General features: G+C 38.3%; 1 protein-coding gene and 1 pseudogene across 1 annotated transcript; one reads left to right on the top strand and one right to left on the bottom strand.

Annotated features, from left to right (window-relative positions):
* Nucleotides 1-7,609: 7,609 nt before the first annotated feature.
* LOC115984838 (zinc finger protein 1-like) lies at nt 7,610-8,587 on the bottom strand. Its single transcript, XM_031107835.1, has one exon. The coding sequence runs from the start codon at nt 8,585-8,587 to the stop codon at nt 7,610-7,612; it is 978 nt and encodes a 325-aa protein (XP_030963695.1).
* A 17,480-nt stretch (nt 8,588-26,067) lies between these two features.
* LOC115984837 lies at nt 26,068-27,417 on the top strand (annotated as a pseudogene).
* The last annotated feature ends 201 nt before the right edge of the window (nt 27,418-27,618 follow it).

Here is a 27,618-nt window from a genome sequence, read left to right as displayed (position 1 = left end):
AGGTAATTTAAATTGAGTGAAAATGACAATATATTAAGGCTCTAAGGTTTAGGGATCCACACATAAAACATCTATTGTTAGTCTTAACAATATTTATTTTATAACTCAACTAAAATTCATATGAAGGATGATCTTAGTAGGATGATTTAACAATAAGAACTCAAGAATTAATTGTCTAAGGTAGTTTCATGAAATTGATTGATTTTAGGTAAAACAAAACTAGTAAATTAGTTCGCAGGGAATACTAAACAAAACTAGTAAATTAGTTCGCAGGGAATACTAAACATTTAATGTGCCCGAAGTCTACGATAAATCAAAGGATTATACAGAACTAAACACTTTTTTAGATGAGTAAAACAATAAAAAAAAAAAACATAAAAATATAAGCATTAAAACCAATAAATAATTGTTAAGAACATACCAATAAACGGTTGGGTTTCACCCCTTACCTTAACAAGGCTTCTAGAAAGTCATAACACAAATAAAACTCTAAAAACTATAATGAAACTTTGAGAAAACCTAAATTATGTTCTATAGCAGCTCCCCTCTGAATTTTGCCCTAAAGAGCCTTTAAATAGGTCAAGGAATCCTATTACAAGTTGAATTCCCGTTTGAAGAAAATCTCAAGTTTTTAGGCTTCATTTAACCGACATTTTTGGCCCATTTAATTTCATAATTATGAATTTTAGTAAACTACAAAGTTGTAGCCCTTTAAGTTAGATTTCCAGCCCAACTTGAATCATCTTGATTGGACATTTGAGCCAAAAGTTATGCTCCAAATACTAACTAGTGCGCAAGCTAGAATCCTAACCAGAATTGGACTTGAATTAGGTGCAAATTTCCTTTGATCCATTGCTCCAATTGGACTTGAATTTAATTGGGTTGACCTTATTTGATTTTATCATGGCCCTTGTAAAATTAAAGTCCATTAGCTTTCTTCTTTGCACAAATCCACTTATTTAATTTCATTATCCTACAAAAGACAAATTCACGCATTAAAATTCAATTAAGCACAAAATTGATTATTCAGCATTATTCCAAAATCAACTATAAAATGCATGAATTAACTCAAAATAAGTATGATAATGCTTTCTAATAATGATATAAATATGGAAAATGAAGTATTATCATATATTATATTTATACCATGTACACATTCACACACAAATAACATTATATAAAAAAAAAAAAAAATAATGCACACAATTAGTATCAAACACACACACACACACACACACTCTCACATATATATTGTGGGGGAGGATTTTGTTCCTGGCCACCCGCAAGCTTGTTTGTCCGCTTTAGGGAGCCAAGCCCGCACGGTTTTGTTCTTAAGCCTGCACGCAAAGTCTTCCCATGTTGCTTGAAAACAAAACCGTGCGGGCTTGGCTCCCCAAAGCGGACAAACAAGCTTGTGGGTGGCTAGGAACAAAATCCTCCCCCACATATATAATATAAATTTATAATAAAGAAAGACATTCAAAACTCATAAGCACTCACATTTTACTTTTAGAGTTAGAGATACATAGAAAGTTAGATAGAAAACAGAGATGAGATGAGATTCATGAGAGAAAGAGAGACTAGTTTGTGTTGTTAATTAGTTTTGGGATGAGTTGATCTACGTTGTTTGATTTTGGGCATTGATTTGTGATTAGGGTATGTAAGATTTAAGGGAAGTTGTACAAAAATATTTTTAAGGCTAATTAAATTGATAAAAAAATATTTTATATATAAATTTTTTTTTCAAGTCAAGGGGTTTATTTGAACCTTTTGAATTACAAGAGTAGCCACACTTAGCTTGGTGAGAAAGTATAATTAAGTGTTTGTATGTTTAACAGTTAGTGTGTTTCTAAAAAAAAAAAAATTATATGTATATATTGTTTGTTGTGAAATAATACAAAATAAAAATGAAATGTGAAAATAATTTTAGAAAAAAAATACACAATTAATAAGAAAAACCAAATTCATGTACACCAATATCACATTACCAAAAACCCATTCACGTGTGCCACCTTTAGCCACCACAATATTCATTAAAGTCGATGTCATTCCTAGTTGACTCATGCAACCCATTAAAATCCACACAAACTGACCTACCAAATTGTTTCAATTTAAAGACCCTTCAATCTTCATGACCCACTAGCTAAATCCTCATCTATCGCATCCACACCTTAAAACCCATCCAAAAGACCAATAATTAAGGGAATTTTATTAGGTATTCCGGAAGTACACTCCTTCCCTTTCATATAGAGATGGGCCCTATGGTGGGTGGAACCTACCCCTATGTAAAAGGAGAGGGAGTATACTCCCGAAATACTCAATAATGGCCCATAACCAAGGCCAGCACAACATGCCCAAATCCACCATATTTTTTAAATCTTAATAACAAAGCTTGAGTAGGAGTTAATCAGTGGTTTGATTTGAAGTTTGTTCTTTTATGTTACAGGATTTGTGTGTTTTCTATTGATGGAGTGGGGTATTACTCTCTCACTTATATTTGTTTACTCTTTGTCTATAATAAAGAGCAATCATAATGGAGCAGACACCATATTATTGCATCTATGTAATATATATATATATATATATATATATATTTATATTAGTTACTACATACTAAAGAATACTTCAATTACCAGGGAGCTAGGAAAATCATATATTTTATACTGCATTATAAAAATTGGGTTCTAAAAATTGCGATTGCACCAAGTGTTAATCTTTTCTATATAATCAATGTGCCCAAACTTTGTATCAAATGTATGTTTGCCACCAGTTTTTTCACTTAATTTTTAACTAATTTTGTTTATGAACAGTTTTTTAAAACCTCAATTTTTTCTCATATTTTAAAATAAGTTAAATTTTAGTAAAAAGTAATCAGCAAAAAGTCAAATAAGTTTTTTTTTAGAAGAAAAAGCCAATTAAATTGATACCAAACAAATACCAAGTGTCTATCCTTTTATTTTAGACTTTAAAAATTATGTGATTCATTCATAATTTAGAATGGTTTCATATTGAACCTTATATTTTAAAAAGATTTTGGATAAATCATAAAATTTTAAATCATTTTACTCTATAGCCTCTATATTAACTATAATTAATAAGAGATTTATGATTCAATTTTCGCCTACCAAAAATCAATTAGTATCTTAGTCTAATGATAAAGAGAAATCATCATAAAACGGACGTCATAATTAAGTTTGAAATGTTATCCTACCTATCAAAACTATAATTAACAAAACTTGCATCAATTGTATTTTTATTTTTATTTTTAAGAATTGTGATTTTTTTTATAACAACATAAGTTGTCGTTCAAACTTAAAACATTACAAAAAGTCATTCAACGTGAAACTATAAGAACTCTAGTATACTTGAAAACAGAAAAATTATATAAGAACCAAACATTTAGTTATTATCACAAAAAAATTTACAATAAAAATTACATATTATAGATAAGCTTATCTCCAAATCAATCTTATCATATATTATATTTGTACTCAAACTTGTATCTTATATATTGTAATTAAGCTTGCATCAAGAGGTCGTCAATTCTAGACCTAGGCCTAAGGCCGTTTATGTCTCAATAATAAAGTACCCAAGGCACTCCAACATAGAGCAAAAAAAGCCCCCTAAATTTCTTTAGCATCCCTATAGGATGATAATTGATTTTTTTTTTTTTTTTTTAAAGAAAAACTATAAGTGGATTTTATATTCTTTCACCCTCCTTCAAGAAGGCCCTTGAGATATTGAGCCATTGTAAATCCAACCTAATTGAAACTTTAAACAATTATAACAAAAAAATGTTATAAGTGTGTACCAAATAATTATTGAAAATCCCAAAAAAAATTAATCATTGACAATCAATTTCCCTAATAAGGCTTTTAGTTTTGTAAACCAATATTGCACACAATAGATTATATTATTAAGTGAAACTGCAATATTGTCTTTAATAAATTATGTTTGTTGAAATCCTACTTAAGATCGATTATATCATAAGATGATTAAGTGGGGACTGATATCAATTGTAAAAAAAAAGTTATTAATAAAACTAAATATAAAAACTTGATTTAATAATTTTGCATCCAAAAAATATAGAGTAGATTAAATAATGAACATATTTTCTCTAACTATTACCAAAGTTTTAAAATCTTTTAAAATACTACTCTGATTAAAATTCTACTGTTTTAGAAATTTAAGTCATTATGTCCCTTAATGCAATTAAGCCAATACCAACCAACCTTCTAATTTATATATTTATATAAGCATATAATATTTCATATCTAAGATAAGGGGACATTCCCTTCTCAAAGAGGTGGGGGGGGGGGTGTAATTCCATTTTTCTTTAATAATTCAATTTTTATAAATAGGGAAGGGAGATTCTTGGTTCATTTCATAAATGAGATTAAACTATTCAACTAAGGAACAAGAGTACTCTTAACTCTTAAGTATTGACAGATAAGTAATACTCCATTAAGATTAATAGAGTATCACATATTTTCATAATTTGGCAATTTTTTAGAATAATTTAAAAATCCAATAGAATTAGGATACCTTATAAGAGAGAGAATTAATTACATTAATAGCATAAATTTAAAGCTTTTTTTTAAAAATGAATTAATAAGAAATAAGAACTTAATTTTTTGCTGATACATCATACATTCAATCAATGTCACACCTGTTCAAAAATACAAGCAAAAAATTTACTTTTTCTTTACTCTAATAATTCATACAAAAAGTAGAATATGTCAAACATTGTCAATATTTTTGGGCAAATAGTAAGAAGAGGGAGATGAGATTCAAACCACATACATGACGACGTGGGACATCACAAGAAATATCATTACCATTAAGCTTTCCTATTACTTGAACCTCACAAGCTTTGTCATTTTTAGACTTATGTATACGATGTGGACCAATAAAAACAGTGACCAAGGTGTCTAAAAATAAATAATGCTTTTCAATCTTGAGATTGATATCACCAAATCATAGTTTACTCCTTTTTTTTTTTCTTTTTTCTTTTTTTCTTTTTTTGATAACAATCATAGTTTGCTCTTAAGTACCTATGAACTACTAAATTTCATTTAAAGTAATTATGTGTATCCAAAAAAATGTAAAAGATGTCTTTCATTCAGATCTGTATTATTTTTGTCAAGAATTTTGCCACTTAATGTCGTTTTCTATTCTCCTTTATTAAGAATGTCAAGGTTCAAATAATTCTCCCCTAATATTAATGTAATTATTGAATAATAATAATAACATTTCACAATTGTTGATTGTGTTAATGGCCTGGCAGTTACTAGTATTTTGAAAATTTTCCAACTCATACCAATGTAATCTTCATTAAATTAAACCCTTGATTGAAGGGGGAAAAAGAAAGCTGTTATTGGTGGATAAAAAATTAATTTCAATAGTGATTTTAAGGAAAAGAACATAAGACTATTTTTAAATATGGATCCTTCATCCTTGGTTCTCTTCACCCTCCCCCCCCCCCCCCCCCCCCCCCCCCCCCCCCCCCCCCAAAAAAAATAAAAGGAAAAAAAAGTACCACAGGTTTGAATGACATTTTCCCATCTTTTGGAACTAAATAAATTACATAGAATTTATTATATTTTCAGTTTGTGATCATACCGTTGTGAACTTCGTTAAATAACATATTGTGTATATAACTTTTCATATTATCCGCTAAAAATTACCATGGTTTTAAGGGGAATTTGTGGTATTTCTTTATGTTAGAACTACATTCCCTTTCCCTTGTGTGTATATTTTTTTATTTAGAAACTTGTGTGTGCATTTGTTTAAAAAAAATATTATGTTAATTCAAGATATTCAAATTACTAATAGCATATATATATAAGATATTCAAATTACCATAATGTGGTTTAATTGATCCAACGTGCTCTCTGTGTGTCTCTATCTTTAATAGAGCACATGCTCAAAAGATTTTAAGGTAATTGCTTGCATCGTGATCAAGGTAAGCAAATTTGAATCTTTGATTATTATGATAAAATTTTCTTGAATTTATAGGTCCAGTTGTAAATCTTTAAGCTTTCCTCTAACAATAGGGAAGAAATTATTATTTAAATAAATAATCCTACTCACTTCCTCCACCAGATATATTTCCTTTTCCAAATTTAAGATAAGAAGAAGGAAGAAGGTAGCTTATGCAGTCATGTACGGATGTACCCACTTCAGCAGTCCTCCCGGTAAACTTAATAATTTCTCTCTAATAACAAATGTGTTAAGTGAAAGTTGGACAATTCAATTCAAAGTAATTATTACTATAAAATTTATTCAAATTATTTTGAAACTCGATAGTTATCACTTCTCCAATGGCATGTTAGAGCGTTAATTAAAAGAAATGTTATGTTTATAAACACTAACATAACAAATCTTAAGTGACAAGTTGTTATGTGTTGTTATTGATGGATAAAAAATTAATTTCAATAGTGAGTTCAAATTAGAGTCGATAACAGCTTATCAGTTAAGATTTGTTGTGAAAATGTTATAAATATAACACTTTTCGATAATTAATAATATTATTGGTCTTTCTTTGGTTAGGAATTAGGATCACTAAATTAACCTTATTTTTTCCTTTTCAAAGACCGAACGTAATTCCAATGCCGTTAGCTCAAATGTGCACTTGGGATATTTTTCTTTTTCTTTTCCCTACTCTGAGAGGGAATTATTAGAAACTCAAACTTATGGATATATGGTCTTAGGAATAACTAAACCAACCCTTTTACGTTTTAGGCTGATTTAATTTAAATAAGCTATATTTTTTGAAAATTTAAATGACCAATATTTAAGGTATTAAGTATTTCTAAATAAATATTAAAAAGAAAAGAATTATTGTCCATAAATTATCTAAAATAAATAAATTAGCAATAGAATCACTCTATAATCAATTAAGCAATATATATAGTTGGGCAAGATTTAGGTACAGTACTAAGATGATATTCCTTAAGATTCTGCCATGTGAATTTTTCCTTATAAGATTGAAGTGTATTTTCTAATTAAGTAATCACATAGCTCAATCTTAAGTATAGAACTTAAGGAATAACACCTAAAATATTATACCTAAGTTTTGTCCTTTATAATTATCTCGAACCATCAATTTGAAAAACCACGTTTACAATATATATAGTTGGGCAAGATTTAGGTACAGTACTAAGGTGATATTCCTTAAGATTCTGCCATGTGAATTTTTCCTTATAAGATTGAAGTGTATTTTCTAATTAAGTAACCACATAACTCAATCTTAAGTATAGAACTTAAGGAATAACACCTAAAATATTATATCTAAGTTTTGTCCTTTATAATTATCTCGAACCATCAATTTGAAAAACCACGTTTACAAGCATATGCTTGTTAACGTGGTTTTTCATATCTGCACTTTCAACTAAAAACTTTCATACCAAAACCATCATATGCATCAATTCCAAAAAAGGGTAAGTGCAAAAACTAAATTACAATCCAAAATCAAACCATGATTTTATTTATAACCCTACACTAGAACACCTAAATACACAAAAGTTCTCAAACAAGAACACCTAAAAATGAACAAAACATCATAACATGTAATATTATTAATTATAACCCTAAACTAGAACAATATCTAAAGCTTTAGTGACAAATCAAGTCCAGGGGCACCATTTTTCGGAGGACCCTCCCGGTGAAGATAATCACCGGTAACAGTTGGCTTGATGTCAATTTTTGATGTGTTAATTGTAGAAGATCCACCAAGATTGCGAAGTGCATTAGTGTTAATCTCCTCAAGTTTTATAGCAGGACTAGAATTCCCACCAGCAAGTCCAAAACCACCATTATGTGCCTGAAACCCTTCCATCCTTAACCTATCCATGTTTGGTTGTGGATTCAATAAGGCCTGCCTAGACCAACCAGCGTGACCAAATCGATACCCGGGTGAAGAGGACCAAGGAAAAGAGGGCTTATGAATCATAGACTCCATTCTAACACCAAGAGGTAATGATGATGATGATGATGATAATGATCTATTTAAAGATCCATACAGAGGGTGTGTGGAAAGGTTTGAATATGGATAGTAAGGAAAATGATGTGGATGTCCAAAAGCACCCATCTCCATACCTTGACGTCGTTTAGCCAATGCACGCTCTTGTTTGTGTGCGTTTTGATGACCACCTAAGGCTTGAGACGAATAGAAATTTCTATTGCAAAAGTTGCATGTGAAAACCCTATTCCCTGGTTGTTTTTCTTGGGTGTTTTCATCGGATACAGGCTCGTTTGGGACCTGAGAAGAGCTAGAATTCATGGAATTGATAAGATTGAGTTCTACCTTCGATGACCCACGATTCGAATCATCGTTTGAAAGCTTCAAATCGAGTAAGACACGAGAACTCGATGATCCCAAAAAGGGTGCAGGCTGATCAGCATGGTCAGAAACATGTTTGGAAACTTTTTCTTTCATTTTCATGATCATGACCTTATTGGACTCATCAACTCCAAATTCTTTTTTGAGTGAAGGAGGAGGAGGACCTTCAGAAGTAGCTGAGATGCTAGAGGCCTCAGAGGCACAAGGCCGATGAAGAGAATTACCATGTGCTTGTGCTTCCATGGCAAGAAAGTAGTAAAGGGATTTGTGAGAGACTTGAGAGAGATTGATTCTCTTTTTATAAAGGGTTTGAGTTAATGCAATATCCTTTATTTATGGAAAGAAATCCCTTTGTGCATTTATCACATGCATTATATTAGCAAAAAGATTCAACTGATCTGGTAAAATGATGAGGATTTGGCAAGGCTTACCATTTGGAAATTTGAACTACATCGGTGAACACGTTATATACTCAATTAGTCAAACTTCCATAAAAAGAGTCTAATATATATGGTGGCAATGAGTGCATCAACTTATAATGTAGTTTTTAACAAGGAACCAGAGTTGGTAACTGTATACATAAAAATAAAGAAGAGGAAGAACATGGTATCTATCTGTTTAAAGTAAAATAATTAATTTGGACATGCATTCATTTTTGCCTAAACTTTTGCAAGCACCAATATACTGTTTAAAAGTCCATTTAAACCTTTTTAAATGGTTCATAATTAATCATATATATGACACTTAAAACACCAATTAACTGCTATGCTTTAATTTATTTTCTCCTTCTTTTAGGCATGATTCAAAATAAATTTTAATACAGCCATTAATTTTCTTAAATGAATTTATAATTATATTGGGATGTTATTCCTAGTTAGGAAACTAAACTGCGGTCGCAAGTATGGGTGGCAAAATCCAAAGCGGCTAACCCATTTATAAACAGGTCATAAATTGAGGTTCAACGGGTTTGGATCAGATTTAGATTGATACAACTGACTCATTTAATAAATAGATTGTGTTCATGTTCAACATGCGAACTCATTTGACTCATTTAGCTTCTAAAGGTATTAGCTTTTGTTAATATTATTTTGTTATTATTGCTTAAAATTTATGGTTGTAATTATATGTTTAGTACTATATTTATAATTGTAATTATATTTTAATTTTAGTTATATGAGAATTGATAACATGTTATTCAAGTCAAGTATGACCTATTAATCTAACAGGTTATAAATGGATTATTTGTATTGACATTTACATAACTTGTTAATTAAAACGGGTTAAATGTGTTGGGTCGAATTGACCTATTTAATGAACATAGCGTGTTAGGGTTGAGAATTCTTAACACATTTACTAAACAAATCGGATTCAAGTCAACTTATATAGTCGAATACTCATAGTTCAACATAACAGAAACCCGACATGCAAACACTTGCAAGTCACAATACTATTGTGCAAAAATAGCAAAGTGTACATGGTTTTGTGAGCTCATAAGGATAAAGATATTAAATTTGGAAAAAAAAATTTAAGACTAATTTACCTTACATAAAAATCAATATTTTAAATTTACAATATTAATTTATTATTATATTACTCATTTAATTCTAGAAGCTTGAAACCATTAAAAAAAAAAAAAGAATTAAAACCAACCTACAAATTTACATGCAACTACTCAGATTCAATAAAACTTGCACATTTAGAAGGTTCCTCAATTTTGTAACTTACATGATCTTCCAATCTGCATACTATAATAGATTCTTTGAAACTTATTATCCTACTATGAAAAGCATGACTCCTTACCACTTAAATGTTAAGTACAGCAGGTACAGTAAATATGCATCTCTTTTAAGAATTAAAACCAACCTGCAAATTTACAAGCAGCTACACATAATCAATAAAACTTGCACATTTAGAAGGTTCTTCGATTTTGCAACTTGCATGATCTTCCAAGCTGCGCATATACTATATAAAAGATTCTTTGAAAAAGCTCTTATCCAAGTGTGAAATAATTTATGATAATTAGCTTGTTTGTGCTTAACACACTTTAAAGGTTTGGAATCATGGTAATACTGGCATGATTATCCAAGATGCATACTATAAAAGATTCTTTGGGGAAAACAAAATCTTATCCAGTTGAGAAGTCATTTAGGATAATTAGTTTAATTGTGCTTAATACTTTCAAATTTTGGTAAAAAAAAATTAATATCCGTTTGTTTATGAGAAAGAAAAAAAAAACTATTTTTCAGTGTCTGTTGTAGTTGGAAATTCAGGTCAACGGAAAATAACTCAAGAGAGACGAAAATTGTTTTTTGTCATTTCTTTGTACTCTTACTCGGTCACTCCTACTCTATTCATATATTCCACCACTGCTACCTCTATTTATCTCCATTCAACTCACACCACCATAGTCACTACCATTGCCATCATCACCACCACCTCACCATTTTCTCTACCACCAAGTTGTCACTATAACTAGAAGTCTAGAACCATTATATATACTAAATATTAATGATTTTTCATACAAATCAAATAATATAATTTTTTGGATCATTTTAGGGTGGTAACAAAAAAAAGTCAATTTTTTGTAATTGTCTATTAACGATATTTAAGCCAAAAAATAATATTTCTTATCAAACAAAGGGTGAGCTGTTTTCATATCTACAGGTTACAGGCTACAGCATTGATTTTTCTGTGATATCATTTCGGATAAGAAGCAAGCAAGGATGATGACATTCTCGAAATGAATGGTAGAAGCAAGTAACAATGACAATTAACTAAGGATGATATATATATATATATATATATATATATATGGGTTAGGATCAAGTTACAATTGGTGTAACTCTAAGCAATATTACATCATCCAATAACTTGTTATAAAATTCATATTTTGAAAATCCCACCGTTAAATTACATGTTCTATATGTTCTTAACATTCATGTCAATTTTCATATCAATTGAATGTTATTTACCATTTAATCCATAAACTCATCTTTTATGCATTATTTTAAATTACAAAAACTTGAATTTAAACAATTGATTGATAACATAGCTATTAATTTTTTATTATCTTGAAATTTTGCAAGCATGGAGAATATACGAAGAGAAGGTAATCTAATGGTGAATTTGTCAAAATTTGTATCCAATTAAATAAATATTAAGTAGTATAATATTACTTAAAGTTATATAAAGTGTAATTTGAACCCAACCATTAGATTACATTATCTTCGTATATTCTCCATACTTGCAAAATTTCAAGATAACTAAATATTAATAGCTACGTTATCAATTAATTGTTTAAATTCAAGTTTTTGTAATTTAAAATAATGCATAAAAGATGAGTTTATGGATTAAATGGTGTTGAGGTCTAAAAAGGGTCATAATGAAATAAGCCCAAAACAGAAGAACAAGTCAAGCCCAAAAGAAAAAAATTCAGGCTAAGCCCAAAGTGATAGGTACGGATGACCCATGGGGGATAAAAGGAAGGCCCAGAGGATCCTGAAGCCCAGAAAAGGAAGAAGCATCCAAAAAAGAGACCACGGCAAAATATAAAGAAGCAAGGATCCTCAAATCCCTTCAAGCACAAATAAAAAGGAAGACTGGGACAGATCGATAGAAAGAAGACAGAAGAAGAAAAACAAGAAATAAAAGCAAAAAACGCGAGCGACCTCTCATGGCACAGACAGAAAAGGGGCCTCGGGGAACCAGGACAGGGAAGAAGAATGGTAACAAATGACTTTCAAAAATGGCAGAACAGGATTCCGCCCAAATAGGAAAGAAAGGGAAAAGAGGAAGACGCCAGAAATGGGGATGCCGAGAAGGGCATACCTCATCACGTCCCAAAGAGGATGGCCAACCAGAAGCTTTCGAAGGAATCAGAACCAAGAGAAGGAAAGAATGAGAGAAAACGGAAAAGGGACTTATCGAGACGATGGGGACAAAACATGCTCTATTTGCGTAAGAACAAAACAGGGGAACCAACGGTTCCCCGGGACGCTCAGAAAACTCCATTATAAAAGGAGGGGATGGGTTGTGAAGAGGGCAGCGAAAAAAAAGAGAAAGAAACACAAGAAAGAAGAAATTCTCTAGGAAGAACCATCAGAAAAATCTATGCAGAAAGAAAAATACTAAGGGAAGAACAAATACTGCTTCCCGATATCCTGTAAAGGCCACTATTGCACATACTCGGATTCAACGAGAATCAAACTTTGCAAGTTTTGAAGGCTGAAATAGCCATTCAAGACTGCAATCTTTGAGCTTGATTGGACCTTGTATCACGTCCTAGTGAGCTTTCTGTAATCAAACAGATAACTAATTAATGAAACACTGCTTCCCAGGATCCCCACAGCACCTTTTTTTTTTATCGTCTTGCTAATCCTGTTTTCTTTCCTTCTGAGCTTACGTCGTTAATTTTTGGCACTCTCCGATATCTTTGTTTGTCATTTTTCTTTGTATGTTGTCAGGGGTATTCTCTGCATTCACTTGATTCTTAAACAGCTCGTTAGCTGCGGTGAATCAAGGCCCGGTCCACCAAATCCTTCCTTTTCATTCAGGCCCGGGATCCTTGGGCTTGAGTATCCCGAAAAAGGCACTCTCACATTTTAGCGACTCCGCTGGGGACTGGGCAAAGAAGAAGGAAGAAGCAACCCTTCACAGAGAATGCCTCCAAGACAAAGAAACAGCAAAGGAACTAATGTGCCACCTACGGCCTCTGAGCCCGTAGGAGAAAACGAGGAAGTCTCCAGGCAAGGAGGCGGGATACCCTTGGTAGAACAGGAGGTTGTGTCAGAACAAAGACACGCAAGGCAGGAACCAGACCTAATGGCCAGGATGACAGCAATGTTAAAGAATCTGGAGCAAGAAGTTCGTCTTCTCAAAGAAGGCAGGACACAGGAAATCAGAGACAATATTCCCCCTACTGGCCATCAAGATGGGACACAGCCAGAAGGAGGGTCAGCAGTGGGAGGAAGAGCCAACCCTCAGTACTTGACACTGGCAGACGTCAATGTCCTCCTGGAACAAGAAAGGGAAAAACTCTCAGGGATCCCCAAGCAATTCTCTCGGGATCCCCCGTTCCCTCCAAAACTTCTTGGCAAACCATACCCTAAGGGGTATGAACCCCCAAAGTTCCATCCTTTCGATGGGAGGAATGGAAGTGCCGTGGAATATGTGAGTAGGTTTGTCCACACTATGGGCCCCTATGCAGGAGACAGAGAACTATGTCTAAGGGAATTCGCCAAATCCTTGGTGGATAGGGCATACACTTGGTACACCACGCTGAGACCCGGGTCCATCAAGACCTGGGATGAGATGATGGAAAAATTCTGCGCCAAATATTACCCTGGTGAAGACAAAATCACTTTCCAGAACCTGCAAATGGTGAGGCAGAGACCTGGAGAAGATCCTGTTCAATTCATTAAAAGATTCGAAGATGTGTCCCTAGACTGCTATGGAGACCATGAAGAAAAGGAGCTCGTGGAAACCTGTATAACCAACATGCTTTTTGATTACAGGCTCAACCTTGAAAATCTATGCATCACACAGTTTGCTGACCTGCTACAGAGAACCAGAAGGACGGCGCAAACCATGAGAACGAAAAGGCTGCCCGCGTCCCAAGCTATGACAGCATCAGTAGGAGAGAAAAGAAAGAGACCAGATGGGAAGGTGTTTGAGGAACCACCAGTGATCCTATGTACAGCTGAGAAGCTAAGCCATGTCCTAGACAAATGGATTGGAGATGGGGTTGTTAGGCCATTCACTGTGTCCAGGCCACCAACAGAAGAAGAAAGGAAGAACCCTTTATTTTGCAGAATCCATAATTATGTCAAGCACTCCACCAAGGATTGCTGGACCCTTCGCAGACTCTTCCACAAAAAGTTGAGAGAAGGAACCCTGGAGCTCACTCAGAAGGAGCCGGAAGTGCAGAGGAACCCCTTGCCTAACCACAAAGGAAAAGGGGTGGTAGCAGTAGTAATACATGGGAACCCGGCAGAAGCAGGAGAATCTGAAGGATCCTTCCACCTGAGCACAGTCAGGACCCTCCAGAAGAATCCCAAGTTCAGGTCACTATTCAATCAATTAGGATTCGGACCAGAAGCAAGAAGGGTGGCCACAGAGTCTCTCATGAGCATAGCAGCAGATTCAGGGATGGAATGCTTTACAGCTGAGTCACATGCTAGTCGAGCTTTCCTGGAAACAACCAATGCAATAACCTTCACTGATGAAGACATGGAGATTGAGCACCCAGACCACCGTAGACCCCTTTATCTAATGGCCACCATAAACGGCGTTCAAGTCAGAAGAGCACTGGTGGATACGGGGGCATCACTCAACCTCATAGCCTTAAGTACCCTGGAAGCTGTTGGCTTAGTTGACAGAAGGATCCTGGGGGCTCCCATGGAGATAACAGGATTTGGAGGATCAGTAGAGTCAACAGAAGGATACGTGCAGCTAGCCTTAAGGGTGGGGCCGATAGTAGCTCTGACAAGATTTCATGTGATTAATGCAGAAGTTTCTTATCACGTGTTGCTGGGACGCCCGTGGCTTCATAAACATCGCCTTATTCCATCCACGTTCCATCAATGCATTAAAGGGAGACTGAATGGGAGGCCCATAAGGATCCCTGCCAATCATAATCCTTTCAGCCAGGGAGAAGTGAACTTTGCAGAAACGATGTTTTATGATGAGTTGGAGCCAGATGATGAGAACCCCGCCCCGGGGACCCCGGGGGCACCTGTCCTAGAAGAAGAAGAAGGAGGAAGGGGCACCCGTGACCTGAGAAACCTTCTAGAGAGAAAAAGACAAAAGAGGGAGCCCAGCTCTTCAGGATCCCGAGAATGTGTGGTGGTGCGGGAACCTGGGGGAAGGCTAATTTATCGTTTGTGAAGGTGCGCGGGACCCGAATGCATTGTGCAGGAAGGTCCCGGACCACCAAGCTGCATGATGGCCCAAGAAGAAATCCCAGAAGAACCAGTTAAGGAGGCCCAGATTCAGCCTGAGGAAGAATTAAAGGAAGTAGACCTGGGAACAGAACCAGGATCCCGAAAACCTGTCTTCATTAGCAGTCAATTGGTGGCTCAAGAAAGAGAACAATTGGTAACCTTGCTTCAAAAATACAGAGATGTGTTTGCATGGACCTATGATGAGATGCCTGGTCTAGACCCAGAGTTGGTAGTCCATTCTCTTAATGTGGACCCAGGGATGAGGCCAGTAGTCCAACCAGCTAGGGTCTTCCACACTGAGGTAGAAGCTCAAATAGTCCAAGAGGTCAAGAAATTACTAACAGCTGGTTTTATCAAACCCATCCAACACCCAAAATGGCTTTCCAACATTGTACCTGTGAAGAAGAAAAATGGTCAAATCCGTTGCTGTGTAGACTTTCGCAACTTGAACAAGGCATGTCCTAAAGATGAGTTCCCCTTGCCCAATATCGACCTCCTTGTAGATTCAGCTGCAGGAAATTCAATGTTCTCGTTTATGGATGGGTACAGTGGATACAACCAAATCCGCATGGCAGCCAAAGATGCAGAGAAGACGGCATTCAGAACTCCGATTGGGAATTTTTACTACACTGTAATGCCCTTTGGCCTCAAAAATGCGGGGGCTACGTATCAACGGACCATGACAGCCATTTTCCATGACATGATGCATGAGGAGATGGAAGATTATGTAGACGATATTGTGGTCAAGTCAAAAACCAGAACAGGACATTTCCAAGTACTTGAGCAAGTCTTTGAAAGATGCAGGAAATACAAGTTACGTATGAACCCCATGAAGTGCGCCTTTGGAGTGTCTGCTGGAAAGTTCCTTGGGTTCCTGGTACATCACAAAGGCATAAGCGTGGACCCAGCCAAGGCCACAGCTATTGCCACGATGAGAAGACCAACTACTGTTAGGGAACTCAAAAGCTTCCTGGGAAGGGTCTCCTATATCAGGAGGTTTGTGCCTGGTTTAGCCTCAGCTACAGCAGGCCTATCCAAACTATTGAAAAAAGGAAATGAATTTACCTGGGGAACAGAGCAGCAGGAAGCTTTTCAAAGAATTCAGGGCATTATGAATCATCTGCCCACCCTCCAGGCACCAGTACGTGGGCGACCTCTGTTGCTATACTTAGCATCAAACTCTCAGGCAATAGGAGCTTTGCTGGCACAAGAAGATGACCAAGGAAATGAGCAGCCCATATATTATGTAAGCAGAACACTCAAGGATACCGAGACCAGGTACCCCAGAATAGAGAAAGCCTGCCTAGTGATCGTTTATGCATCCCAAAGGTTGAAGAGGTACTTCTCAGCTCACCAAATCCTCTTGGTAACCAAGTCCCACCCCATAAAAGCACTCCTGCACCAGCCCCTTCTCACGGGAAGGATAGCACAATGGCTAGTGTTGCTCTCACAATATGATATAGGTATAAGAACTCCCAAGGCTGTCAAGAGCCAGGCCATAGCAGATTTGCTAGCTCAATTCCCAGGAAAGGAAGAAGGCCCGCTGAGCGAAGAAATCCCTGGTGAGGTAGCAGTGATGGAGATCCCAGGGAAGAAATGGACCATGAGGTTTGACGGGTCAGCTACAGCAACTTCAAATGGGGTAGGAATTGTACTAAGCTGCGAAAATGGGGATATCATGCCCCTGTCCTTCAAGCTTGGTTTCTCATGCTCTAATAATGCAGCTGAATATGAGGCATACTTAACTGGGTTGACTATAGCACTCAGCATAGGAGTGAAACATATGAGAGTGCTGGGAGATTCTAATCTTGTAGTCTCCCAAGTGAAAGGTGACTTTGCATTACGGGCTTAGCAGCCTACAGGACTTGGGCACAAAGGCTGGAGATGGAATTTCAAACCTTCAGCATAGAATACACTCAAAGAAGTGAAAACAGGTTTGCAGATGCTCTCGCCACCCTGGGATCCCAAATACCATTTAATGGGAGGGATACGCTGATAAAAATAGGAAGGCAAGAACATTCCATTGTAAGGATCCTCCAAGGGATGTACCCCGGGGAATCCAAACAGTGGGACTGGAGGGACGAAATCAAAGAAAGGATGAAAGAGGCAAGCCCTAGAGGGAACATCAAAGAACTAATGGATTACACTCAGATAGAAGGAGAATTGTATAAAAGACTGCCAGGAGGAATACTGTCCAGATGTATCACCGAGAAGGAAGGAAAGGCGAAACTAGAAGAATTACACGCCCAAGCATGTGGAGTTGCAGAAAAAGTCAGCCTATACAGAAGGATGCAACGCATGGGGTATTACTGGCCAGATATGGACAAGGAAGCAGCAATCATACAGGGGAAATGCCAGGAATGTCGTTTGGCAATTGATAAAGAAGAAAGCTACGCGGTGTTTATTGCAGAAGATTGGCGGGTTCCTTTCATAGGATACCTGGCTCGGGGGATCTTGCCAACCGACAGGGAACTGGCCCACAAGCTCAAAAAACTAGCGTGCAGGTATTTCTTGCAGAACGACATTTTATTCAAAAAGGGATACCATGGGGATCCCCTCAGGTGCCTGGGACCAAAGGAAGCTAGAGAAGTAGTCAGAGAGGTGCACTCTGGAGATTGTGGAAGTCACCCAGGAAAGAGAAGGCTGTACAAGCAGTTACTGTTGTTGGGATATTACTGGCCAACGATGAAAAGAGACTCTGAGGAGCTGGTCAAAACATGTCATGCTTGCCAAGTCCTAGGAGATGCAATTCACACTCACCCAAATGTCCTACAGGATATGACGACGCCCTGGCCTTTTCATACTTGGGGGCTCGATCTCATAGGGCCCATAAATCCTCCATCCAATGGTTATATATGGATCCTGGCAGCCACGGAGTACTTTACAAAATGGGTAGAGGCCATCCCTTTGAAAAAAGCTACTGGAGCAGCTGTAGCAAATTTCATTCGAGACCACATCATTACAAGGTTCGGGATCCCCAGAAGATTGATCAGCGACAATGGAACCCCATTCATAAACAAAGATATGAAGGGATTAACTGAAGCATACCACATCAAGCATGGAAGATCTACCCCATACTACCCACAAGGAAACGGCCAAGCTGAAGCTACTAATAGGGTAATATTAAAAATCCTTAAGAAAATGAAGCATGAGTATGGAGGAAAATGGAGTGACCATCTGGCAGATGTGCTTTGGGCATGTAGAAGCTCTGTAAAGACAGCCACAGGATTCTCCCCATTCTCCCTGGTTTATGGAACAGAAGCCATCAGCCCTGTGGAGTTAGTCATTCCTACACCAAGGATAGTTCTGGAGGAAAACCAGGGAGAAAGTGAGGACGCAAGCAATGAAAAGAGGCTAGCAGATCTGGAAGGAGTAGAAGAAGAAAGAGAACTGGCTAAGAAAAGGAGCCAGAGATACCAGCAAAGAATGACCAGAGCATATGCACAAGCAGTACGCCCAAGAGTGTTCACTAAAGGGCAATTAGTGCTAAGGATGGCGGAGCACGTGAGGAGGAACCTGCCAGGGCCTTCCAAGTTCACCCCAAAATGGGAAGGACCCTACATCATCAATGCAGCTCATGAAAGTGGGTATTATTACCTTGCCAAAGAAGATGGAACAGTCCTGACAGAGCCCATAAACGGGAAATGGCTGAAGCAATACTATGCATAAGGACAAGGGGATCCCGGTACCTCAGGGTCCTTTCACCAGCTTCACTATCTGCTAAGTTCTTTTTATTTTTGTCTTTTTATTTTTCAGCCTTTATCATGAATTCTGGTCTAAGATAATTTTGTTCAGGAACATGTGATAGATTGACACTTTGTGGTCAATACTGCACCAAAAGACTTTTCTTTGTTCCTTGAAAATGACCATGTTTTAATGAAATTCCTGTTTCTTCAACATTTAAGTTTTTCTTTAAATACTGCAGAAAAAACCAAATTTGGATAAATTTAAGGAAGGATACCTGAGTCAAAAAAAAAAAGGGGAGAGTATGTAATACCCTTTTACATATGGCCCAGGATTCACCTCACAAATAATTTCAGATATCCCACAAACAGTCCCAAGTGCATAGGTCTAGGATCACAGAATAAAAGTAAAATATCTAGGATACCTAGCCTAGCACTTGGCAAAAGGGGAACCTGTCAAAGTTCATGAACTGGGACCGTATCTCAAAAAGAAAAATATGTACATAGGGAAGGATACCAGTGTACCCAGTTCAGTACTTGCACAATAGATTACCGGGTACCTGGACCAGAATTTACAGTGAAGCCTGTGAAGAGCATGGTCCAGGACTCAGGAAAGAAAAGAGCCATAGGAAAGAAAAGGCAATATACCAAAGAAAAAGGCAGATTCACATACTAAGAAAAAAAAGAAGCAGTTTTGAAACACAAAAGAGAAAGCAAAGAGCAGAACAATGTTCAAAAAGAAAAACTTATACAATCCCAAATTGTTTATGTAAAAAAAAAAAAGCTAAGGAATGAGGCCGGCCAACAGGGAGGCATCCGGAGAAATAACAGGCACAGCCAAAGTAGCAAGGATCCTCTGCCGCTTGACCTTCAAGTCTTGTAAAACCTTGTGAGCACGAGCCAAAGCTTCCTCAGCAGCAGCTATCTCAGTGTCTATACTCTTGAATGATTGCCTCTGAAACAGCATATGAGCCAGCAGACGCAAGTGATCCAGCAGAAAAGACAAATTAAACTTAGCCTCTAGAAGGTCTTGCACCACCCCTCTCCACTCCAGAAGCTTTTCTTCAGACAAGGAATCTACAGAGGAATTCCTTAGGGAAATCAGCACAGCACACAGCAACTCCATTAAAATATTGCCTAGAAAAACGCCTCCCCTGAAGCCGCTGGTAAAATCCCCGTGACTCTTGAGCAGACTCTCTAGCAGCGGCAGGCCTTCCACAGGAACAGAGAAACGCAGGAAGCTGCCATAAGAAGACCCAAAAACATGGAAGTGGCTGGCAGGAAGACTGTTGAATTCCAAGAGATCAAAGCGAGCCAGAAAAGAGGAAAGCCTTGAATCAAGATCTGAGGCAGTCATCTTCGAGGCATCCCCCATCACTGTGTCACCACTTGCAGAGACAGGAGGACTTGCAGCCTTTTGCTCTGGACGAAGGTCAGCAACTTGAACAGGTCTCACAATTCCTTCAGGAATAACAGGCTCAGAACCTGCAAAGCCTGTATCAATATTCAAAAAAAAAAAGAAGAAAAGAAAAGAAAAGGAAGAACGGATTTAGTCTAAAAAAAAAAAGGGAGAAAAAGAAGAACAAACCGGTTCCAGCTTCTTGGGGCAGAGCCTCTTCTTCCTGATCTCCTGACTTCCCCGAAGATTCTGGGAAGGAACATAAGGCAAGTTGAAGAAAAGGTGAAGGACCAATGGCAAAGTGGCTAAAAGAAGGGATAGATGCAGGGGGCTTCGCCATATATAAAAAAAAAAGGGAGGGGGAAGAAAAGGAAACACGATGGGAGTAGCTTGCACTCACCTTCTGAGCTTTCTGATTCTAAAGAAGAGGCAACACTGGGAGCGGATTTCTCACTGGCTTGACCTAAAAGGAAAAGGAAAAGGAGGAACTCAAGAAAAACTGGAAAAGAAAGTAGAATATAACGCTATTCCAAGGAAACAAGGTTTACCTGTTTGTTTGGATAAAGGAGTGTCTCCCAAAGCACCTTTATCTGACAAGGACTGAGGAAACACAGTCCTGATAGGACTAGGAGTACGCTCAAGATGGGGACTTTGAGATGACGGGATCCTAGAAGCTTTGGGATCCTGAGAATCCTGGGAACCTTGCATTGGTTGCCCAGTTTCCTCGGCTGGGTCATCAGTAGGGGGCTCCTCCCCCATAACAGGAAAAACAACAGAAAGAGCTGTGATAGTTTCCTCCCCCAGAGCCTTATCAGTCATAGGAGGGGATACCTCCACCTAAAGGAAGAAGAAGAGGAGAAGGCAGTGTCAAAAAGAAAGGGAGAGAAAAACACAACAGCAGGAAATGCAGACAACACAATGTCAGAACAAAAGGGAAAGAACAAAAGAAAAAGGGGAACACATACCACGTCGTCTCCAGAAGATTGGCTCTTACCCGTCTTGTGATCAGACTTGCGCTTGGACTGCAAAGGAAATCACCACTCGTCAGCAAAATAGAAACAAGTGCAACAAGGTGAAAAAAATAAAAAAAAAAAAAGAGAAGAAGGAAAGAAGTCTTGCCCTTCTCTCTCTCTCTACAGATTCTCTGGAAGTCTTTTGCTTACTACGAGTACGCCCAGAGGGTCCTAAAGGAGGCTGGGATACCAAACCAGAGGATCCTAAAGAACCATGGACTGAAGCAGTCACAGGAACCTGGGGAAAAGAAGACTCTACCTTGGTCTTCTTCCGGGTCCTTGAAACCAAAGGTTCCTTGACATCCTTGCCTTCCTGAGATGCCAAGTGTGCTTGAGATTTCCCCGCTTTCCTTCTTTTCGCTTCAGAGCCTATCTCCACACCCCCTGTACTTTCGCCAACATCAGCAGCTTTCATTCTCTTCGACTTGACATCCTTACCTTTACTCGGAGCAGTGGCAGCACTTATTGTCTCTGTTGCACCCTTTTGATGGGCACCCCAGAGGAAGCACCAATGATGAGACTATCACCCAGCCAGGTCTCAGGAAAATCCTGTCCATAAGCCACCCAACCTCCCCTGGAGGCATGCCACTCTGCAAACCCAGTCTTGCTGCTTGCAGCAGCAGAAACAATCCCAGCAGTAGGAAGGGATAAACGTCTATTGGATGTCGGAGCGGAAACAATGCTAGGATTCGGGGCATCCCGAACTGTACCAGTGCCAACATAATCAACAAAGGACTTTTGTACTCTTCTCCAATAACTGGTATAGCCACTAGAAGCAAAGACTCCTCTCTGGGAGTTAGGCACTGCAAATTGGGGGCTCCTCCGTGACCAATAAGAAAAGGCCTGCAGCCTCAAGAAAGGATCCAAGGAAGGAAGGGATGGCACCACATCCTTAAAAACTGGAGGAATGTCCTGATCAAAACCAAATTGTCGGAGCACCCGGTGTGCTGAATAATGAGTATATTTTGGGCCACTTGAAGAAGGCACAGGAAGCCAGGAGGGGCTAATGCAGGCAAGATAAGCCAGACTGCCCTCATCACCACGGCGCAAGTCAAAGGTATTACCTGTAGAAGATAAAAAAGAAGACAACACAGAATCACACGCAAAGCCAGGACCAAACTCACGAGGGGATCTCCAATATAAGCTCCCTGCTTGGTCAAACAACTCCACAAGATTGAGGCCACCACCTTTCAAGCTAATCCAACGAAAAATAATGGGAAAGGCATCGGTAGAATTGCCACAAAGACCCTTCACTATGTCGGGGGATCCTTGGAACTTGTCCTTCACAAATTTCAAATTCCTGCACTTAGCCAAAGTAGCTGCAGAACGGTCCCACATGAAAATCTGAAGAATAGCACAGTGAAGAGATGAAGTGATCACATAACAAGAATCACCCTCAGCCTCATCTCCATGAAGCTGGTCCAATTGAGAATAAACATGACCCAAAAACAGAGGGGCCAAAGGATACTGGGTACCTCGAGCCAACTTGATTGCCAACGGAAAAAACGAAGACTTAACTCCGTACCCAGGGAACTCACTAAACAAAAACTTACTAAGCCAAAAAGCCAGGAAACCGGCCCACCTCACTTCCTTATCCTTTTCACGAGAGAGGGTCATCACCCATCTCCCCATCCTAGCCGGCTTACCACCAGAAGAGGCGGCGCGACCACCGAAATGACCAAATAATTTTTCTTCTACCACGAGATCCTCACCAGAAAGGTTAATATCAAAGGGATTCTCTTCACCAAACACTGGGAGGAGGAAGTTATTAACCACATCCTCTAAGGTGATTGTCAATTCACCAGTAGAAAAGAAAAAAGTATGAAGGGAAGGGCACCAACGACGTACCAGATGCCTGAGCCCTTTGGCGTCTCTGAAGCCCTCAAGGTTTCTGGAAATAGCCACTGCCTTTAGGATACCGGCGCGCTCCAAACGACCCACAAATTCAGCATCAGACAGTTCCTTGTCTACCCATATAGGCCAGCCCTGAATCTTTCCTGGAACAAAATCAAAGAAAATAGGAACCGCCTCTCGGATTCCTTGTCTGATCTGGAGATCAAAAATCTCTCTAGGGTCAGGAACTTGGGCGGAACCAGCGATACCCGCTTGACCAGAAAACATCCAAACGTGAGGGGATGGAGGAGCCTCACCATGAGATATATGAGGGAAAAATAAACTGAGAGAATACCAAGGATCCCGTAAAGGGAAGGCCGGACGTTCAGTAACCTCGTGAGAATCACTCGGAGCAGAACCAGAAGAACCTTCACCCTCAGAAGGACTGGGAGTACGCTCTCTCCTCTTTCGAGAAGAAGAAGAAGCCATCGAAACAACACGCACTATGAGAAGAAAAGAGATTGAAAGTGCGAAAGGGAGGAAGACCAGAGTAACAGAGAAGAAGAAAAAAAAGAAAGAGAAACACAAAGAGTGAAAAACTCAGAGAAGCAAAGTGATAAGATGAAACGGCTACAATAAAGGCGCAAATAGCAGTTGGGGAAAACAGTTTATGGAAAGACGCGCCAGTTGCCAAGAAATTTAATTTGAAGTGATCAGCAGTTATTAATGAGAAATAACGGGAAACGAGAAAAGTGGGTAGAGGAGTTTTACCTCAAATACCCAACTGCCACGTCCCGTATAAAGAGGAAGCTGCAAAAGGTAATAATTATAAGGGAATGCAACACGCAAAAAGGAGGTGACTAAAAGCAGCAGAAAAGGGCCGGGATCCCAAGTAAAAAGGAAGGAAACCCAGTAGAAGTCGAAAAAAGGGGGATACCACGAAAATCTTAGGAAACCAAAATCACTCACGCGTGGGTTTCAGGCAACCCACGAGCTCGGGGGGCTAAATGTTGAGGTCTAAAAAGGGTCATAATGAAATAAGCCCAAAACAGAAGAACAAGTCAAGCCCAAAAGAAAAAAATTCAGGCTAAGCCCAAAGTGATAGGTACGGATGACCCATGGGGGATAAAAGGAAGGCCCAGAGGATCCTGAAGCCCAGAAAAGGAAGAAGCATCCAAAAAAGAGACCACGGCAAAATATAAAGAAGCAAGGATCCTCAAATCCCTTCAAGCACAAATAAAAAGGAAGACTGGGACAGATCGATAGAAAGAAGACAGAAGAAGAAAAACAAGAAATAAAAGCAAAAAACGCGAGCGACCTCTCATGGCACAGACAGAAAAGGGGCCTCGGGGAACCAGGACAGGGAAGAAGAATGGTAACAAATGACTTTCAAAAATGGCAGAACAGGATTCCGCCCAAATAGGAAAGAAAGGGAAAAGAGGAAGACGCCAGAAATGGGGATGCCGAGAAGGGCATACCTCAGCACGTCCCAAAGAGGATGGCCAACCAGAAGCTTTCGAAGGAATCAGAACCAAGAGAAGGAAAGAATGAGAGAAAACGGAAAAGGGACTTACCGAGACGATGGGGACAGAACATGCTCTGTTTGCATAAGAACAAAACAGGGGAACCAACGGTTCCCCGGGACGCCCAGAAAACTCCATTATAAAAGGAGGGGATGGGTTGTGAAGAAGGCAGCGAGAAAAAAAAGAAAGAAACACAAGAAAGAAGAAATTCTCTAGGAAGAACCATCAGAAAAATCTATGCAGAAAGAAAAATACTAAGGGAAGAACAAATACTGCTTCCCGATATCCTGTAAAGGCCACTATTGCACATACTCGGATTCAACGAGAATCAAACTTTGCAAGTTTTGAAGGCTGAAATAGCCATTCAAGACTGCAATTTTTGAGCTTGATTGGACCTTGTATCACGTCCTAGTGAGCTTTCTGTAATCAAACAGATAACTTATTAATGAAACACTGCTTCATAATTCCCAGGATCCCCACAGCATTTTTTTTTTTATCGTCTTGCTAATCCTGTTTTCTTTCCTTCTGAGCTTACGTCGTTAATTTTTGGCACTCTCCGATATCCTTGTTTGTCATTTTTCTTTGTATGTTGTCAGGGGTATTCTCTGCATTCACTTGATTCTTAAACACGTTAGCTCAAGGCCCGGTCCACCAAATCCTTCCTTTTCATTCAGCTGCGGTGAATCAAGGCCCGGTCCACCAAATCCTTCCTTTTTATTCAGGCCCGGGATCCTTGGGCTTGAGTATCCCGAAAAAGGCACTCTCACAAATGGTAAATAACATTCAATTGACATGAATGTTAAAAACATATAGAATATGTAATTCAACGGTGTGATTTTCAAAATATGAATTCTATAACAAGTTATTGGGTGGTGTAACATTGCTTAGAGTTACACCAGGTGTGACTTGAGCCTAATCCATCTCATATAACAAGTTATTGGGTGGTGTAATATTACTTAGAGTTACACCAGGTGTGACTTGAGCCTAATCCATCTCATATAGAGATGGATTCAAGTTATACCTGGTGTAACTCTAAAGAGTTACATCTTTTCTAAATCATTGAATTTAAATAGATCCAACGGTAAAAAAAAAACACTCATTAATACTAATATTTTAATTAGTATCTTATTAATTATCCCTTATTTATTGCATTCCATATCAATCTCTAAACCTAAAAAAATACAAAAAAGTATACGTCTCTCTCTAAATTTTTTTTTTTTTCCCCACCATTTCTCAAAAAAAAAATCCACCTCCACCACTAGGTCGCCGGCAAAAGAAAAGAAAAAAAGAAGCCGCTGGTTGTGCAACTCTGCCATAATAACTAGCTCACAATGAAACCCCAACACTTGCTTTGTTCTCCATCTAGCTACTTCCTTACCATTATTTATCTCATACAAATATCCTTTTCTTCAAAACCCTAAACTTTCCGTAAAATCCTATTTCTCCCCATCAACCGGATCACAGTTTTGGGGCACAAGTTTAGTTTTGCAACAAAGTAGTAATAATGTTAGTTTGAGTAATCTGAGAAAAACCCCATTTGGACTCGGACCCATTAGAGCTGTTGTGAAGAGAAGAAAAGAACTTCCTTTTGACAATGTCATCCAAAGGGACAAGAAGCTGAAACTAGTGTTAAAGATACGGAAGATTCTAGTGAGTCAACCTAATAAAATTATGTCTCTTAGAGAGCTAGGTAAGTACAAAAGGGAATTGGGTCTTGACAAGAAGCGACGATTTATTGTTTTGTTAAAGGAAATTCCCTGCAGTGTTCGATATCGAGGAAGAAGGGGTTTTTTCATTAAAGTTCAAGTTGACACCCGAAGCTGAAAGGCTTTATTTGGAGGAGATGAGGATTAGGAATGAGATGGAAGATTGTTGGTTGTTAAATTGAGGAAATTGTTGATGATGTCATTGGAGAAGCGGATATTGTTGGAGAAGATTGCCCATTTGAGGACTTATCTTGGGCTGCCATTAGAATTTCGTAACACTATTTGTCATAGGTACCCGCAATACTTCAGGGTTGTTCCGACTGAATGAGGTCCTGCATTGGAATTGACTCATTGGGATCCCGAGCTTGCAATTTCAGCAGCTCAGTTAACTGAGGAAAATAGAGCTAGAGAAGTGGAGGAGAAAGAAACAGAGAGACAAAGAGGCGTGCAGTGGAGGATTTTTTTTTTTGGAGAAACGGTGGGAAAAAAATACAATATACCCTGCAACACCCAACACCCAGCAACACCACAATATGAAATCAAATCCCAATACCGAGTGTTTAGCCAAAAAAATCCCAATACCCAGCCAAAATCTCACGGTCGCTGAGTTTGCTTGCTACTTTCAATACTTTCGTTTGCATGTTTCACAAGACAATGTAATTCTGAAATTGTAAAAGGCAATTTCACCAACAGTTGGATGGAAAGCTAAAAATGACATGGACCGCCATATGTCCATGGCTATCTTAACAAGATCAAAACATTCTGAAACCAAGTCCTTCATGTAAACTTTGTGTTTCAGGCACCATGTATCTGCATTACCGTAATCCTCGAGTTCCCAAACATCAAAATGGTAAGGATCGGCACGAAACATTTGGAATATTCGGAGATGCCCATGGAAAACTCCAAAGGAGACAGAGCCTTTGGGCGAAAATTCAATGGGTGGATCGATATAGCTTAATCGTTCTGGATCGTTGAATGGATCGAACAGTAAAAAGCCTTTGATCATATTTTTCTTTATCTGTATCCACCCAATGCAGCTTCCCATTGCAGGCAACAACACCAGCCTGCAGAGTCTTTATTTTGAAGGAATTCAATCTTCGGTCCCCTGGCGACGAAACGACTAGATTTGAATCACACCAACTAAGTTACGTTTGCAGATCTTTATTTCACCGACTA

The sequence above is a fragment of the Quercus lobata genome, chromosome 4 (genome assembly GCF_001633185.2).
Source record: "Quercus lobata isolate SW786 chromosome 4, ValleyOak3.0 Primary Assembly, whole genome shotgun sequence".
Classification (NCBI taxonomy): Eukaryota; Viridiplantae; Streptophyta; class Magnoliopsida; order Fagales; family Fagaceae; genus Quercus; species Quercus lobata.
The sequence above is the reverse complement of the archived record's forward strand: the minus strand, read 5'-3'. Positions and strand labels throughout refer to the sequence as shown.